Below are 19,002 nucleotides of genomic sequence, written 5' to 3'. Positions count from 1 at the left end.
TGAGAGCAGAGAGCTTGATGTGGGGCTCGAACTCACAAACCACGAGACCAAGACCTGAGCCAAAGTTGGACGCTTAACAGACTGAGCACCCCCGCCCCCCCGCCAACCCAGGCGCCCCTGTTTCTTGATGTGGGTGGTGGGTACAGGTTATGTTCACTGTCTGAAAATTCACTAAGCAATGCATTTAGGATTATGTGGGTTATATTCTTTAATATAATCAACACTTTAAAACACTTGAAAGGAAGAAAAAGTGTCTTGGGAGCTCAGAGGATGTAGCAAAGATTCAGTTTTGGCCGGAGCCTCAGGGATCAAGCACCCTGTGTCCTGCCCGGCATCTGATCACTGCTTGTCTCTCAAAGTGCCACCTGGGCCCTCCGATGACATCAGCTTCTCTCATGTGGCTCCAGAAAATGCGTTTTTCTCTCTGGCACCTTCTACCGCATTCTGCACAGATGTGTCTTGTTTTGCTTTGCTTCTTACATTTTTTTAAAGTTTATTTTATTTATTTTGGGGGGGGGGAGAGCGTGCAGGGGAGGGCCAGAGAGAGGGAGAGAGAATCCCAAGCAGGCTCTGAGCTGTCGGTACAGAGCCTGATGGGGGCTGGAACCAGGAACCACGAGATCATGACCTGAGCCGAAATCAAGAGTCTGATGCTTAACCAACTGAGCCACCCAGGCGCCCCTTGCTTTGCTTTTTAAAAGCGAACTGAGTGTCTCTTTGTGAACCTTTCCTACGTGGACACACAGGGGTTATGAACCATACAAAGGACCCTGTACACTGTGGAGGGCAGAGGCCACTGGGTATGGAACCCCCCTGCTCTAGGTGAGGAAACAGTGCGGGAGACCTCAGCACGCCCTCCTGGTTGGGCTTATTCTGGCAAAAATCCATCCGACATCTCTCCAAATATGCCTGGTTCGACAAACCACAAAATTCCATGCGGCCATCATTCATTGGGCACATACCTGACTAGAGCCCCAAACATGAAGAACTTAGCTGATTTCTCCTTATTCTGTGGCTACCGTTCGGCATAAGCAGATCAAGTGATTTTATTCATAACATTCAAGGATGGTTTGTTCATTTTTCCAGAAATGACACGTTCACTAAACACATGAATACTTTCTTTAGATGAATCTAAGTTAGGGAATAATTAGGGTTGTTATAATTTAGCAGCTTATTTAAAAAAAAGAAAACAGCAACCTAAATTATGTCTTCAGCAACCTGTGGCCTCAATGATATGTTAGTTTAAAATATAAGATAAGTTTATATAATATTATAACAACACATTAGGAACCATGCAGAACACCACTGCTTTAAACACAACTTGCACGTTTAGCAATTTTTTTAAAATTTTTTTTAAATGTTTATTTTTGAGAGAGAGACAGAGACAGAGCACATGAGTGGGAGAGGGGCAGAGAGAAAGAGGGAGACACAGAATCTGAAGCGGGCTCCAGGCTCCGAGCTGTCAGCACAGAGCCCGACATGGGGCTTGAACCCACAAACCATGAGATCATGACCTGAGCCAAAGTTGAACGCTCAGTTGACTGAGCCACCCGGAAGCCCCATAGCAATGTTTATTTTTAGAAGCAAAAGTGCCTAGCAATTTAAGTACAACATTTCCAACATTTGTTCTACTTAGTTGCGATAAGGTGTCATTCCATCCGGCTGTTCTCATTTTGTTTTATCACTTGATTATTCTTCTAAGTAGATTTTACTACAGGTAGAAATGAGGAAATTTCGAAGAAAACATATATTTAAAGTAACACAAAACTAATATTTTAAATTTAAATTCGTGGCTTCTTGATGAAAATTAAAAAAAGGAAGTATGGGATAGTCACACAGGCTATCAATCTGTGTCTGTTAATTAAGGGAAAAAAATTCTGGATACTCTTCCGTCAACAAACATGTGTGGGCAACACATTTTATACTTTTGGTAGTTAGAACCTTGCTTTCCCCTGTCTTCAAAACTTCTTACCCTCGGTGTTCACATGTCCCATCTCCTTTGGTTACCTCGATTAAACTCACTGTCAGGAAAGCCTGAGATGCTGATTTATACTAGAGTGTCAATGGTTGATATCTTCTGTAAGAGTGATCTCACTTAAAGACACTGGCATTTTACGGGGAACCAGTAGCTAAAGCCAAAGGTGTTTAATGAAGGGTAAGATGATGGGTAGAAAGTTTACCCGGACCACAGCCTTCTGAAGTCCACCCCAGAGATGTTCGTTGTGGACGTAAGTGCCTGGCTGGTCTGCCTCTGCAGAGCTGGTAGGTTGTGGCTAGCACATGGACACCTTCCCTGGGGCATTTGGTGGCAGGTGCTCAGATGCACTCACAAGGGCATGCCCGGCAGGGCTGGGAGCAGCTTCCATTTCCCGAACACTTTCCGAAGCCTTGGGTTCCAGGAATTTGTGTTGAGAGTGCTTACTGCCTTTCCATACCCTCTGCTTCTCTATGAACTCCAGGCGGGCTGCCGTGTATCTGTTCACGGCCATGACCGACACAGCCATGCAGAGCGCGAAAGAACCCCACGCGAGGCTGTCAACAAAAGGCACAGTTAGGGAAGAGTGTGGGGCTGTGGTTTCCTTCCTGCGGGAGGTCAGTCTGATGAAAATCCAGCTTGTAGTTCCACTGAGCTCGGACCCAGACTTTGGATCACAAGTTTTGGACACCAGCCAACAGTGTTGTTAAGAGAAAAGATTTCGGAGTCATTGTGCCCAATGTGCACTGTGGGTTTACGCCCATCTCTTAGGAACTGTGCACCCTTGAGCTGATGACTTCACCTCTCTCTATCAGTTTCCTCATCTGCAAAACTTGACCGATAGTAACACTGCACACAGGGCGGTGGTGAGGAATTTAATGAACTAATGTGTGGGAAGTACTCAGCATGGGATCTGCTGATACAGAAGTGTTGCTTTTTTGTTATTGTGCTCTTGGCTCTAACGCAGGACACCAGTCCTGGGTGTTGTTACTTTATATCCCCACCCTCTGGAAACCTGTTACGTTCCGAGATGATGGTCTATCTACACTTTTCATCTTCCACAGAACAAGGAGGAATGAAAGAGAAATAACCTCTGCCAAGTGACGAGTGTGTGTTTTCAGGGGACGAAATTCCCAGGTAGAAGAGAAGCCTCCACCTCCAATTACCTACAAAGAAGCCTACTGTAGCTAAGTTCTAAACTCGCTCCAGAGTTTCCAATCATCCCTAAACATGACTTGACCCTCAAGGACACCAACATCTAGGGGGAAAGCCCAACAACAAACAGAAAAAAAAAATCCAAAGAAAAGAGCTAAGAACAGAAGAAAACACCAAGAAGAAAACCTTTTGATTACTATCTACAGAGACATATGAGAAGCTATTGCATGAACAAAGCAAGATCAGGATATTTAGAAAAGGAATAATTAGAAAACAAGAAAGACCTAGGGCACCTGGGTGGCTCAGTAGGTTAAGCATCTGAGTTTGGCTCAGGTCATGATCTCCCGGTTCGTGGGTTTGAGCCCCGTGTTGGGCTCTGTGCTGACAGCTCAGAGCCTGGAGCCTGCTTTGGATTCTGTGTCTCCCTCTCTCTCTGCCCCTCCCCTGCTCACACTCTGTCTCTAAAAAATACATAAACATTAAAAAACAAACAAACATGGGGCGCCTGGGTGTCTCGGTCGGTTAAGCATCTGACTTTGGCTCAGGAGATGATTTCACAGTTTGTGGGTTCGAGCCCCACATCGGGCTCTGTGCTGACAGCTCGGAGCCCGAAGCCTGCTTCGGATTCTGTGTCTCCCTCTCTCTCTCTCTCGGCCCCTCCCCTGCTCATGCTCACTATCAAAAATAAATAATAAAGACATTTTTAAAGAATGTAAAAAAGAGGGAACAGAAAGCTAAGAAATGGAAATAATCAAAGAAATAATACCAGAAAAAAAACCCAGAATTCTAGGATGTGAATATTCCGATTGAAGGGCCCGTCAAGCACAGGAAAGGGAGAATGAGTGTGAATGAGAGATTTTCCCTCCAAGGTGCATCATCCTGACATTTCAGAATACCAATAATAGAGTAGAAAGCAGCAGCTTACCTATAAAGGGACATGAATCAGAATAGTATGGAACTCGTGCCAGAAGCAGTCGATTCTAGAAGGAAATGGAGCCACACCTTCAACATTTTAAGGGAAAATGGTTTCCAGCAAAGGATTATGCACGCTGCTAAACTATCAAATATAGAGCATTGGATAAATACATTTCCAAATATGCACGAAATAAAATAATATCTTTGCTCCTCGAACCCTTTCTTAGAAAGCTACTGGGGGATGTGCTCCCACAAAATGTGAATGTGAACTAAGTTAGATAATGACATGGGGCCCAGAAACAGCTCTCTGCTCACAGCACTGTGGCAAACCTCCGGGCAGGGGGTCCAGAGCAGAGAGGAATGTGGAGGGTTTTGGTTGGGGCTGGAAGAGTGGGATAGGGGGAGACGGAATTGAGAGATTGCTATATTTAATGCCATTTTATTTTCAATTTTTAAACATCCTTAAATGTTGTTATTTATATTTGAGAGAGAAAGAGAGCAAGGGGAGGGGCAGAGAGAGAGGGAGGGGCAGAGAGAGAGGGAGACGCAGAATCCCAAGCAGGCTCCAGGCTCTGAGCTGTCAGCACAGAGCCCGACGCAGGGCTCGAACTCACGAGTGGTGAGATCACGACCTGAGTGGAAGTTGGACGCTTAACCAACCCATGATTTTTTAAAAAGATATTATTTTTAAGCAATCCCTACACCTCATGTGGGGTTCAGACTTACAGCCCCAAGTTCAAAAGTCATACACTCTACTGACTGAGATAGCCAGGCACCCCTGTTCAATACTGTTTGAGTTTTAAAAACTATTTGTATGTACTTCTTTGATTAGAAGTTAAGTAATTACAAGTAATAGGAAACAAAACAAAACAAAATGATATTGGAACCAATACCATTTTTTGAGAGAGATCACGAGCAGGGGTGGGGGGAGGAGGAGAGAGAGGGTGAGAGAGAATCCCAAGCTTGGCGTGGAGCCCAACGCGGGGCTCAATCCCACGACCCTGGGATCATGACCTGAGCTGAAATCAAGAGTCAGACGCTTAACCGACTGAGCCACCCAGGCGCCCCTGTATAATGTGACATGACTGAGACTTTCTGTTAGGAACACAACTTATCTGTCCATTAGAAGCAGGGGCAGGGTCTCTCATGATTGAAGTATTTATTAGGCAGCATTATAACTCAGGACTCTTCCCCGTAAGCCATGTTTAAGAATGGGATAACATCAGTATCCCCATTTATTTATTTTTTATTATTTTTATTATTATTTTTTAATGTGTGTTTATTTTTGACACAGAGGGAGACAGAACATGAACAGGGGAGGGGAAGAGAGAGAGGGAGACACAGAAGCTGAACCAGGCTCCAGGCTCTGAGCTGTCAGGACAGAATTCAATGCGGGGTTCGAACCCATGAACCATGAGATCATGACCTGATCCGAAGTCGGACACTCAACCGACTGAGCCACCCAGGAGCCCCCAGTATCCCCATTTCTTGAGGGCTTGACTCTTTGCCAAGGATTTTACAAACATAATCTCTTTGAATGCCTAGGGACACATGAGACAGGTCTCATCACCTTCCAGATGAGAGAGCTGGGCTCCAGAAAGGTTAAGAAATCAACCCAAAGTCAGACGGCAGAGCAATGGCCAAGGTCGGTAGTCTTACAGAACCTGCGTGTAACCCTGCGGGGCCGTCAGGGCTTGGGCACCACGGCCAGCAACTTACCAGTATGACCAGCCGTAGTCCCACGTCTGAGGCTTCCAGTCTTCGGGACCAAGGTTCACAGCGATTTGAAAGATGGTTGTGTACATCATGTGGGCCACCATCCCGAGGAGCCCTGCACGAGGAAAGCTTTGTGAGCCACAGGTGGGGATGGGGTTTCCCTACCTTGCGCGAGTTGGATGTAAACCCCAGGAGCGTCCTTCTTGAACCCTTCCAAGCAGGTCCCCCGTCACATTCACACCAATTCCTCGTTGTCCTGAATGCATATGGCGTGTGTTCCTCTGACGTGTTGTTCCTCCCGTGGCCACCTCTCCCCGTGTGTCATGCCCCTGTGTCCCTGTGCTCAGAGGCACCGATGCTCCAGTCTCTCCTTCCCAGGGCAGAGGAGGGGTCCTTGGACCACATTTGGCCTGAAGCCACACTCCACAGGGTTCTGTTCTATTACTTCTTTTGTGTGTGGATGGTTTGCTAACTCTGGGATACTTTAGGGAAAAATCTGAGTACGGGGGGCAAGCCTGAGTGGCTCAGTCGGTTGAGCATCCAACTCTTGATTTCAGATCAGGTCATGATCTCACGTTTTGTGAGTTCGAGCCTCACCTCGGGCTCTGTGCTGATGGCACGGAGCCTGCTTGGGATTCTTCCTCTCCCTTTCTCTCTGCCCCTCCCCTGCTCGAGCTCTTTCTCTCTCTCTCGAAATAAATAAACATTAAAAAACCCAAGAAATTGGGGCACCTGGGTGGCTCAGTCGGTTGAGCGTCCGACTTCGACTCAGGTCACGATCTCGCGGTTCGTGAGTTCGAGCCCCGCGTCGGGCTCTGTGCTGACAGCTCAGAGCCTGGAGCCTGTTTCAGATTCTGTGTCTCCCTCTCTCTGACCCTCCCCTGTTCATGCTCTGTCTCTCTCTGTCTCAAAAATAAATAAACGTTAAAAAAAATTTTTTTAAATAAATAAATAAAAATAAAAAACCCAAGAAAGTTGCCTTGGATTTCACTTTTAAATGCTGGCTGTTTCGTTGTTGTGTCTTTCTTTTGTGGGGAGTCTAATCTCACGCGTGTTTTCATTGGATAAATGTGTGGCAAATGGTGCCCAGGTAGGGATCAGCTTCAGGGGCCCAAATAGAAATGAGTTTTAATTGGTGGGGGCAATTATTTATATATTAATGGGCCACCTAAAGTCCTTGTGATGTAAACCCTCCAACAGTCTACCTGAAACTGTGTTTGCACACTTGAAACTGAATAGACGTCCAGAAAGAGGCTTACTCATGACCTTGGTAGGGGTTGGGGGGAGCACTGGAGGGTGCCAGGACCTGGGGAGGAGTCTCCAAGAGCCCATGGCCTACCTGTTTGTTATGAAGATCCAGAAATTGGATTTTATCACCCTATTCGCTGATGATAAAGCTTGGGAAAGACTCCTGATACTTATCACTCACAGAAGTGAGCTCCCGGCTGGACTGATGCACTGTTAGCAGGGCTTGGGGTATGGGGACAGAGAAACAAAGGAAGTCATCTGTTGGGGGTCCTTTTCTTGATGGAAAGGCCACTCCGGAGACCAAATGAAGCTGCTCTGATACAGAGGAGGATACAGAAGGAAGACTGCCACCCCGAAGAAAGGAAGTTCTTTATTCTTACATGTACATCGAGCTTGATAATGACTTTCAGCAAGCAACCATTTCTTGCATTCTTCCCACAGAGTAGGTGCATTTACTTAGTCATCACTATAGCCACTGGAGGTAGCTGGCTTAGAGAGGTTGAGTAACTTGCCTGGGGTCACACAGCACTCACGTAGCAGAGAACTGACACCCAGGTAGGATTTCCTGACAAACTACTGTGGGACATTAGGCAATTTCTGTTCTCAGAGCCAATATGTCTCCTTCCCAGGGTTGTGATAAAGACCCAGTAATACATTTTATTTTCCATCCCCTTTCTTTTCATCCGTCAGCCAAAGCATCATTGCTTTCCCCCGCCCCCTGCCCCTCCAGTGGGATTTATTCAGTGACTTCTCCGGTGGACCAGCCAGCTGTCCTGCTGAACGGGCCGTTGACAGGCGAAGAGCCAGCCTGCGCTTTGGCAGTGGGGACAGACAGCCCGGAGCTTTGTCCCTCCCGCTGGGACAGGCTGTGGGGAATCCCCTGTTGGCTGCTGTCGACAAGTACCTGCGAGCACCATGAGGATGGCTACAGAGGCGTCCACCTTGAGCCAGCGGAAACCAGCGCTCTGAGAACTCACTCCGGAGCCCAGGAGGACGGCACTCGTCAACACCAGAAGGATGTTCAGGATCTCGGCCCCAATGGACAGCCACAAAAGTCCTGCAAAGTGTGAGGATGATAGAGACATTGAGCCTGGAGAGTTCAGAAGCACCGTGATGTCGGGGCGCCGGGGTGGCTCAGTCGGTTGGGAGTCCGACTTCAGCTCAGGTCACGATCTCACGGTCCGTGAGTTCGAGCCCCGCGTCGGGCTCTGGGCTGACGGCTCAGAGCCTGGAGCCTACTTCCGATTCTGTGTCTCCCTCTCTCTCTGCCCCTCCCCCATTCATGCTCTGTCTCTCTCTGTCTCAAAAATAAATAAAACGTTAAAAAAAAAAATTAAAAAAAAAAAAAAAAAGCACTGTGATGTCAAACCCTTTGATCCTGTTCACTTCTAAGACACAAAAACAGGGTGGCCTGGATGGCTCAGTCGGTTGAGCATCGGACTTTGGCTCAGGTCATGATCTCACTGTTTGTGAGTTCGAGCCCCGCATCGGGCTCTGTGCTGACAGCTCGGAGCCTGCTTCGGATTCTGTGTCTCCCTCTTTCTCTCTCCTCCCCCGCTCATGCTCTGTCTCTCTCTCAAAAAATAAACATTAAAAATTTTTAAAAAATTAAAAAATAAAATACAGAGATTGTCAGCATGTAAAAAGAAACAGAACACAGGGGCTCCTGGGTGGCTTAGTCAGTTAAGCGTCCAACTTCAGCTCAGGTCATGATGTCACAGTCTGTGAGTTCGAGCCCCGCGTCAGGCTCTGTGCTGACAGCTCAGAGCCTGGAGCCTGCTTCGGATTCTGTGTCTCCCTCTCTCTCTGCCCCTCCCCTGCTCATGCTCTGTCTCTCTCTCTCTCTCAAAAATAAATAAACATTAAAAATATATTTTTTTAAAAGATTGTCCTTCGCTGGGAGGGGGAAAAATAAAAACAACAACAATAAAGCAGGAGTCTGATGTGGGGACAGGAGAGAGGCTGGGGGGGTGGTGGCCTCTCTATTCCCCAGTTCAGAAGTTAGTACGTTGTTTGGATTTGACCAGAAGACTTTATCTTGGTCTTTTTATTTTTTTTTTATTTTTTTTTATAATGTTTTATTTATTTTTGAGAGACAGACAGGATGCGAGTGGGTTGGGGCAGAGAGAGAGGGAGACGCAGAATCTGAAGCGGGCTCCAGGCTCCAAGCTGTCAGCACAGAGCTGGATGCCGGGCTCGAACACACAGACCGTGAGATCATGACCTGAACCGAAGTCGGACGCTCAACCGACTGAGCCACCCAGGCGGCCCAATCTTGGTTTTTTAAAGAAGACACCAAGCTTAAGGAAGAAGGCAGAGGCGGCTGAGCGTTTAGGAGCCCTGGTTAGAGATCCCGAAACCTTGTTTGTATCTGTGTGGGCCGATCCTTTGCCCTCCGGAGGGCATCCCGCCCGCTTCTAGGAGACACTGTGCTGCAGGTGGAGGTAAGAAGACAGAGGAACAGGGAGGGAAGCTGGTGTCTGTGAGCTGCGTCCTGGGGCCCCAGCAATGGGCGAAACAGGTGTAGATCCAGCCTTCACAAAACCTGCACTCCCGCTGGGGAAACAGACCCCGCGAAACCATCACGGATTTGATGAGCGGCACAGACAAGACGAAGGGTGCGGGAGCCCATCTCTTCCCAGCCCTGCGTCCGCCGTGGGCCGCCGTGGGCGTATGCGTGCCCTGGGACCCGGTAAACACTACCGGTCAGGGCTTCCCGCCCCTCCCCGCCGGCAAGGTCGGTTGTACCACCTTTTCCAGAGCCCCTGACGACTACAGGGCACATGCAGGGGGCAGGTGGTTCCAGCACTTGGACTTGACTTTGTGGAAAAACCACAAAGAGCTCTCTCGTGTCTCCGCCCCTCCCCCCGCCTCCCCCAACACACACAAAGTGACCCACGCTGTGAGGCGCCCTGGTGGACAGAACATGGGTGTTTACCGTGTTCTTCAGCTGGTATTATACTCTGGAAACTTCTACACTTTTCACCTAGAACACAAAGAGAATATACTCATAAGGAGGAGTAACTGTGTTTCTAGCACCCTCACTCTCTTAGGGACAGACTGTGTTTCGAGCACCTTCAGTCTATCCAGGGTCATTTTTTTTTTTAATTTTTTTATTATTTTTTTTTGAGAGAGACAGAGAGACAGAGTGTGGGCAGGGGAGGGGCATAGAGAGAGAGGGAGACACAGAATCTGAAGCAGGCTCCAGCCTCCTAGCTGTCAGCATGGAGCCTGACGCGGGGCTCGAACTCACAGACTGTGAGATCATGACCTGAGCTGAAGTCGAACGCTTAACCGATTGAGCCACCCAGGCGCCCCTATCCAGGGTCATTTTAATGGAGAGAGAGACAGAGCATGGGTGGGGGAGGGACAGAGAGAGAGGGAGACGCAGAATCCCAAGCAGGCTCCAGGCTCCGAGCTGTCAGCACAGAGCCCGACGCGGGGCCCGAACTCGGGAACTGTGACATCATGATCTGAGCCGAAGTCGGACGCACAACTGACTGAGCCACCCGGGCGCCCCTATCCCAGGTCATTTCGAACAAGGATTAGGGGACGTGGCAGATGGCTTTACTGTTCACAGACATGTGCTGGCCCCCTTACCCACCCCACCCACCCCTCAACAGGAGCATGATTCAATCCCCTCCTGGTGAATCCAGGCTTGGCCATAGGACTTCCTTTGGCCAATGAACTGGGAGCTGGCATGGGGTGGGTCACTTCTGGTCAGAAGCTTTAAGAGCCAATGTTCTGGTTCTTGTTCCCCTGTCTCTGTGTTCACAGAAGCACCTGTCCAGATGGAGTCCCCATCAGCCTGGGTCCCTGGATAGCTGTGGGGAGGAGTCACCCTTCGCCAACCTAAAAAATACATGCGGAATGAACTAGGGATGAACTTGTTGATTTAGACCCCTGGGATTTGGGGGTTGTTTGTTACTGAGGCATAATCCAGCCCGTCTGGGCTGATACTGTGAGCCTTAGACCACAGGTTCTCACCTTCCCAAACAGCATCCGTTATGGTATGAGTCTCAGTTTGTCTCTGGTTAGAGGGAAAGGAACAAAGTTTGTATTGTTTTTTTTTTTTTAATTTTTAATGTTTATTTTTGTGTGAGAGAGAGAGAGAGAAACAGAGTGCAAGCAGGGGAGTGAAGCAGAGAGAGAGGGAGACACAGAATCAGAAGAGGCTCCAGGCTCTGAGCTGTCAGCACAGAGCCCGACACGGGGCTCGAACTCACGAACGGTGAGATCATGACCTGAGCTGAAGTCGGACGCTTAACCGACTGAGCCACCCGGGCGCCCCTGTAATGATTTTAAAAAACACACTGGAGCAGATTCAGAGCTGTTACCGAGTGACCTCGCTGTTGGAATCCTACTGTGCTTTCTGGAGTGTGGAAGGACGGGGGTAGTTACTGAGTGTGCACCAGAGGCTGCTTATTTCGTGTTCCGGAAGGGTCCCGGAAGCCTGGGAGTATCGTCTGCCATGACAGATGCCCAGATGCCTGCACAATCACCTGCTTCTTCCCTGCAGAGTTCAGGGGAGTGGCTCCAAGGACCCCTGAGGGTAAGTGGCTGGTACAGGAGCATTAGGACTCGGGCCGCATTAGGACACCGCCCCCGTTGCATCACTGACTGGATGGATGCAATCTGGTGCACAGCCCAGAAGGTGCCAGAGGATGCAGACAAGCCTGAGCCCCGGAGCTGCTCCCCGTCTGGGCTGGTGGGAACTAAAACAGGGCCAGGTGGGGCACAGATCACTGCCTCTCCAAAGGAATGGCTTTCTCAGCCCTAAACCAAGCTTAGCGGTCCCCGCGTTGGCCTCGCGTCAAGGATTTAATGAAATAATGGACAGGAAAGCCGCTCTCACTTCCTACGCACCGAAATCTCCCTGAAATAAAATGAGTTGTACTGGGGGCTGTTTGCATGTGGTTAGGGCCCAGATTGTTATTAAATATAGCACACTGTAAGTATCCTGAGGGCCAGGGTCACATCACCTACCTTTCCTGGAAGTTTTCAGGGACAGAAGGAAGCTTGGGGGAGCATCTTTAGACCGCAGAAATTATTTCTCCTTTGTAGGAGAGAAAACCCCAGGTAACTCTCCTACTCAAGAACCTACAGTGGCTCCCTATTCCTCCAGCTCTGAGTCAAGGTTCCTCTTCTTTGATGGCCTTGCTTCCTCAACACACAGCCCTTCCCTTCGGTTCACCTTCTACCGTGTCAGGCTCATGCGGGAAGGACTGTCCGCACGAACAGGTGCACGCTCACGGTGGTGCACGTCTAAATGCCACAGACCTTCAGATTGGCCACACTTGTCCTCACGAAACACCAAGCGCCCTGGGGCCTCATTGCTTCCCACATCTGCCCTGCGCCTCTGCTGGGCTCTGGGAAGAAGAGGAACAAAGGCTGGGTTTATGATACAGCCACTTGGTTGAGCTGCTCTGATGGGATTCTTTCTGGAGAACGTGTCGCAGGCTTTACCCGTCACATGACCCGGGGGAGGGCATTTACACAACCTAGGGGTGAGGATGACAGCACTGGGGACCCGTCTGCCAATCTGTAGCCACGGTGGCCTCTTCAGCTTTTGAATTAAGCCCACTTTGGATGGATGCAACCGTTTTCCTGAAGATTCTCTGATTTTGGCAGTGGGCACGGTGTTAGGGTCGCAGCAGCAAAACTTCGGCCAGTTTTTCCTGGTTGTACCAAGGAAGTCTCCATTGCACTGGGGACATCTCCACACTCACACGCTGCTCTCAGAGAGCGTTTTGGGGCCGGCGAGCGCTTCTTCACGTAAGCCCCCTTGTCATCCCCACGAGACCCAATGAGTGAGGCCGGCAGGGGGTAACAAGTGCGTGTCAAGGACAGAATGGGGCACATAAATCCTCAAGGCCTGGCCTCTGTGCCTGGTTCTGCCATTCAGTAATCGGACCACTCTGAACCTCGGTCTCTTCATCTGTGAAATGGGTATGATAGAAGTCCTCCAATGACAAAGTTGCGAAAGGATTCTGTGAACTGCCTTATGTTTTTATTTGTTTTTTTTTTTTTTGAGTGTTTTGTTATCGATAAAGACAAGTGCACACAGCCACATTTTACAGATCTGGAGGCCAGGCGCAAACAGGTCAGTAGAGTCAGGAATCGAAACACGTAAGACCCAGTGCCTTATGCACATCACCCACCTGCTGTCTTTCTCCATAATGCACGGAGGACGAATTCTCTCTCTTGCCTTCCTTGGAGGGCCGCCCTTTCTCTCGGGAATAAAATGGAGGCCAGGTACAGAGCCAGGGGCACGGCAGAAAAGAAAGCGGAGGCCAGCCAAGGAGATCAGGAGAATTCACAATAGCTTAGAAGGCTGAGGTCAGCCTGGGCCAGATGTCAGGCCGTCGTGACCCCTTGATTAATCTGAATCCTCAGAAATGGTGTTCCTTTTGAATGAGGCCAGCGGGATTAAAAGGAAAAATCTTCATAAATCCCACGAAGCCAGAGAGGCGGGTGTTAACGGAGCTTGGCGATAGAGTTTCACCAGCCAAGCAGGGCAACGTGCCAGCTTGGGAACTGGTGTCCGGGTCCCCAGTGCTGAACTCCGGCATCTCTGTCTGCTTGTTCCTCACCCCCTCCCCTCTATGGGGTGCCCAGGCCCCTCTGTCCTTGACCTTTGGGGTTTAGTGCAACAGCGAAGAATTGGAAACTGACACCTTGTGTTGGCTCATTGATTGGACGCTTTCATCTCAAATCTCCATTTCAGAGTGTGGGATCAGAGGTGCTGCACCCCTTTAAAGGCACGTTAGGCAGGGCCCCCCGGGGGGGCTCAGTCGGCTAAGCGTCCGACTTTGGCTCAGGTCATGATCTCTCCGTCTGTGGGTTCGAGCCCCGCGTCGGGCTCTGTGCTGATGGCTCGGAGCCCGGAGCCTGCTTCCGATTCTGTGTCTCTCCTTCTCTTTCTCCCCCTCTCCTGCTCATGCTCTGTCTCTGTCTCTCAATAATAAACACATTAAAAAAAATTTAAAGGCACTTTAGACAGTGGCATAAAGGAATGGGAGGAGGTGGCTTGTGCAGAGGATGTTCTAAAATCACACTCTGGATTAGCCTCCCCTGGAAGGTCAGCTTTTGCAAGGACAGAGCTGACTCAGAAGGAAAAGATCCAGGGACACTTCTGGGGACATCAGAGCTGGGGAGGGGGTGTTGGACTTCCCGAGACCCCTTTCCTGGGCTTTCTCAGATCAAGGGGCACCCTCCCCAGGATGGAGTCCTTACTGTCAGGTGTCCTGGGCTCCCCCCTCCTCCGGGACTCTCTCTTTGAGCAGTTTGGGTGCCCTCCCATTCACCTCCAGCTGTAATCCTTCTCTTTTCTTTTTTTTTTTAATGTGTATTTATTTTTGAGAGAGAGAGAGTATGCGTGAGTAGGGGAGTAATCCTTTTCTGTCGTCTACCCCAAATCTCCCAGACACTTGTGATAAATGAGACTTATGAGCAGATGTTTATGGGGACTGATCTTCAACTGGGGGCCCCAGGCTATATTCCGCAGCCAATGTGTTTTCCTGGGCCTACGCAATGTTTTCGAGATGCTTTAAAATTGGGGATTTTCACGGGGAAATCCAAGTATTTTACTTTTCTGGAAAACTTGGAGGATCTGACAACATTGAGCACGTAAGCCCTCATGAGCATAAAGTTGAGCTGAGCCAGGGGCTGCCTCTTTATCTGGGGATGAGGTTTCAAGGTCATTGGTATTCTCTGATGACCTTGCTTCATTTGCTTTTGTTACCACCTTCTGTGGGCATTGGTTTGCGACCTGTGGCATGTATCTTTTGTTTTATTCCTTTGCGTGTTTGCTGTTAATTTAGTTACTCTTTAGTAAAAATTTCATTCTAAGCTTTTTGCTCTGGGAGCGTCTCATAACACATGAAGGTGATCACATCTCTCCGAGGGAAAAAAAGGTATTCTGAGAACATGCTTCTTCTTGGCTCTTAATAAAGTGATGACGGTATTTAGAGACTGTGGTTTACTCGGATGAACTTATTATCTTAGGAAGCGTAAAAAATGTGAACAGAGGGGTTTTTTTGGATTGATAGACACAAAATTATTCATTGGCAATTATAAGACAACTTCTCTTCAGTTGAGTTTTGGGCACTGTGGAGGGAAAGAGGGAGTCTGGGTAAGACTTTTACAAAGAATGAGGGGCGCCTGGGTGGCTCAGTTAGTTGAGCGTCTGACTTCAGCTCAGGTCACGATCTTATGGTTTGTGGGTTCAAGCCCCGCGTTGGGCTCTGTGCTGACAGCTCAGAGCCTGGAGCCTGCTTCGGATTCTGTGTCTCCCTCTCTCTCTGCCCCTCCCCTGCTCATGTTCTGTCTCTCTGTCCCCAAAATAAATAAAAACATTAAAAAAAAAGAAAATTAAAAAAAAGTATATAAGATGCACATAAATCAGAAAGGAGTCAAGAATCCCACTCTTTATTTCTACTTGGCTTTGTCCATGAAACGTTGAGAACATCAACCCTCCTTAGAATTCAGCCTGTGTTCCTGACAATATATTTAAAAACCTTGCAGAGGTGTGATCCACGAGAAGGCAGTGTGTGTGTGTGAGTGTGTGTGTGTGTGTGTGTGTGTGTGTGTGTGTGTGTTGTTAGAATGTCAAGGAGATTCCGGGTCTCTAGAGGAAGAAGTGTGAAAGGTCTTCTCACAGCCCATAACTCTGCTGTCGGCCTCTGCTTAGGTCGAGAAAGCCCCCCTCCTCCCACCTGGGTCACAGGTTTTTATCAGAAAGCTCAGGGACAGGTGTCTAATTTCCTGGCTCCTGAGAAGCAGTGCTTCTCATCTTGTTCATTTAGGTGTTTCTTTCTAGGGAACACTGTCTTGCTGTCTTGCCCAGATCCTTGTCCTGGAGTGACCGTGACCTTGCGTGGCAGGGGAGGAGAGTTGCCTCGGGTGACACTGAAGAGACACGTGGGTTAAGTTCTTCTGTAACGAGGCTTCCCCTTCCACCCTGCTTTGTGTTCTAGCGCAAATACCTGGACTGTTCTGCCTCAGACACTCTGTCCTGTCTGCCTGGAATATCCTAATCTCCATCTACTAAAGTCACAGTCCTGCTTGGAGGTACAGTGGCCACCTCCTTTATGAAGCCTTCGCCATGCCCAGAGCTGTGAATAACCTCTTTCTCCTTTCTATTCTGATATCATATGTGAATCTTTGTGGTAACCATGGTCATATTTTTCCTTGTTTTAGTTTCATCTCGATCCTCACCACTGTGGTCCACTCACCTTTGTATACCCCCATTCCCCTCATCTTGTGCTTGACAAGGAAATGCTTTTTAGTGAATTTGTTCCATGCTGCTCAGAACGCCCTTTCCAGAGGGTTTGCTATACCCCAGGGCATGCTTCTCTAACTCTGGTGTGTGTCTTAATCACCAGGGGAGCTTATTAGAGATACAGATAACACCAGATAGAAAAGAGAGCTGAGGGGAATAAAAAACAATGCTATGAGGATGGGAAAAGAAAAGGCAATTAGGAACTCCAGGGAAAGCAAAAGGCTGTACAAGAAATTTAATGTACTGATAGATTCTGTAATGAACAATATTTATACAGTCTAAATAATTATTGGTTTATTGATTTATATAAAACAACAATATAAGTATATTAGGAAGATGGGAGAACAGACATAGGATGTGGTGGTATGAGAGATTTATCCTTATCTGTCATGACAGGAAGTCAATAAATCATGTCTAACATGAAGACAGCATATGGTTTTTGAAACATGGAGGCAAATACCAGAAGAAACAACTGACGTAAAAGTGGTTTCTCTGAAGGGTGGGACCAGGTTATAGAGCAGGAAGGCAGCAGGGGACTGTTGGTTTCTCTTATAAGTGTTTTTAAATGATTTGATCTCTTATCTATGTATAAATATTACCTTACTTAAATATATATATATATTTTAAAAAGACTGTGGATATCTAGACCCCATTTAGATCTATCGAACCAGAATCTCCTGCACTGGGCACCTGGACTTGTATTAACTTGCTGGGCGATTCTCATGCACAACAAACATTTGATAACCGGAGTGATGCTTATATGCAGCTATGGAAATAGAAGTAGGCAGACCTCACGTGGGGACTTGGAAGGGGAGTGGAAATTCCCAAGCAACTTCCCTATGGGTTTGGTGACTATATTTTCCAAACTGAAAATCTGAGACTGCCTTCAGTGCCCTCCAGAATGCAGGATCATGAGCCTCCTGTGTCTGTGGGGGTAGAGAGAGAGGACGTATAGGAAGATAGTGGCACCCCCCCAGAGGAGAGGGGCAGGAGGCCCTTCCAGTAGCTTTAGCTCTAGGTACTATTGTATCATGTGTACCACACTTAAAGCAAAGGCCATATGTACTGACGGGGACACATGGAAGGGTAAGACTAGGCACTGGTGGCCCCCAGTGGGGCAGGATGGAGAGGGGTAAGCAGCATTGAGAGGGTTCCTACTTGGAGCCTTTTACCTAGACCTCAGAAGAAACCACTAATGCTATAAGGATGAAAAAAAGGCAATTAGAAACTCCAGGGAAAACAAAAAGCTGGTCAAGAAATTTAATGTGTTAAGCCTGAGGTCAAGAGAAAAAAGGGGGGGAGGTCCTCTCCTTTCCACCTTGACAGGTGTGCTTTTCTAGCAGGAAGGGCAGAGCATTGTGGCCCCAAGCATGGATTTGGGTTTGCCCTCAGGCTGTATGACACTGCGGAGTTCAGCTCCTCCCTCCTTAGTTCCTTAGGATGTAAAACAAAAAAATTTTTTTTCTGAAATAGGTATTCCAAATACCAACCATTCCCTTCCCTCTTCTCTCTTGTCTTCCTCTCCCATTTTCCTTACCAACTGGCAGAAGTTCAAAAGATATGGAACCGGGGCTGAGTAATACGGCAAAAGCGGGGTTGGGCTCACCGGCCATATGACCTGAAACTCTGAGCCTCAGTTTCCTCACTTGTGAGCTGAGGAAATAATACCTACTCTGCAGGGTTATTGCAAGGATTTCCAGAGACAAAGGTCTAGCTTGTTAAGGATTCTTACTTCTTGAAGGTGCCCCCCAAGAGGGAGGATCCTTTCCCACCGATGATGATAAAAGTCAATTTTCCAAGAGAACTTGCCATTTCTTTTTTTTTTGTAAGTTTTTAAATTTTATTTTTAAGTTTATTTATTTATTTTGAGGGAGAGATAGAGTAAGGGGCAGACAGAAAGAATCCCAAGAAGGCTCCACATTATCAGTGTGGGGCCCAATGCGGGGCTCGAGCCCACGAACCGTGAGATCACGACCTGAGCCGGAATCAAGAGTCGGATGCTTAACTGACGGAGTCCCCCAGGTGCCCCTGAGAACCTGCCATTTCAAGACCCCCTAAAAAGTGCAAGGATGCGGTTTAGGCTCAGACGGGGCCACTTTGGGTTCTCGGGGGATTGGGTAGACACTAGCAAATGGTCAAAGCGCATTCTTACAAACACCCCACATCAGGCACTGTTGCAAGGCAGGGAAGCCAGTCATTTACGCTTTATAATAACTCTTGCTGACATACTGCTGTCATCCTATTTCACAGATGAGAAAACGGAGGCCCAGAGAGGTGAAGAAGCTCACCCAAGGATACAGAGGCTGTCAGCGGCAGCACTGGGATTCAAACCCAGGCAGCCTGGCTCCCGAGCCCCTGCCTCTGTCGCCCCCACCCCCGGCACCTGCGGCCATGCTCGCTCACCTGCGCTGCCGAGGTTTTCCTCACAGGACTGCCAGAGCCCCACGTGGAACCGGCTCTGGATGAACCTGTCGTCTCCCGTCTCCCAAATGTACCGGACGGCCTGGCTCTCGTCGTCCCTCCTGCCACCGCCGTGGCCCCTGTTGAGATGAATGCATCCTAGCCCTCCCGGATGGTCCTGGCACAGAGGCTTTGCCACCCTGCGGGTCCCCTCGCACCAGTGGCTGCTGCCCAGGGCGGCGAGGGAGAAGGCCAGGGCGAGGCAGACGGGAAGTAGGACGTGCACCTGCTGTCTCCCAGCCCCGTCCAT

The 19,002-nt window shown here is 48.6% G+C and overlaps 1 protein-coding gene across 1 annotated transcript; it reads right to left on the bottom strand.

Annotated features, from left to right (window-relative positions):
- Positions 1–2,273: 2,273 nt before the first annotated feature.
- Positions 2,274–19,002, bottom strand: GSG1L2 (GSG1 like 2). The gene is made up of 5 exons (XM_049638106.1): positions 18,696–19,002; positions 9,948–9,995; positions 7,914–8,066; positions 5,765–5,876; positions 2,274–2,532 (listed from the first exon to the last, which is right to left on the bottom strand). Exons 1-5 carry the CDS (start codon positions 19,000–19,002, stop codon positions 2,274–2,276), a joined length of 879 nt encoding a protein of 292 aa, XP_049494063.1.

This window comes from Panthera uncia, chromosome E1 (genome assembly GCF_023721935.1).
Source record: "Panthera uncia isolate 11264 chromosome E1, Puncia_PCG_1.0, whole genome shotgun sequence".
Taxonomy (NCBI): Eukaryota; Metazoa; Chordata; class Mammalia; order Carnivora; family Felidae; genus Panthera; species Panthera uncia.
This window is presented reverse-complemented; position numbering and strand designations above follow the sequence as displayed.

Bases quoted from the DNA above. Each gene is read 5' to 3' on its own strand.
- GSG1L2 (XM_049638106.1), bottom strand. From the start codon at position 19,002: ATGGACGGGGCTGGGAGACAGCAGGTGCACGTCCTACTTCCCGTCTGC. The intron at 9,996-18,695 runs GTGAGCGAGCAT...TTTGTGTTCTAG, and splicing joins GGAAAACCTCGGCAGCGCAG to GTGAAAAGTGTAGAAGTTTC. The intron at 2,533-5,764 runs GTAAGTTGCTGG...TTTTGTTGACAG, and splicing joins GACTACGGCTGGTCATACTG to CCTCGCGTGGGGTTCTTTCG.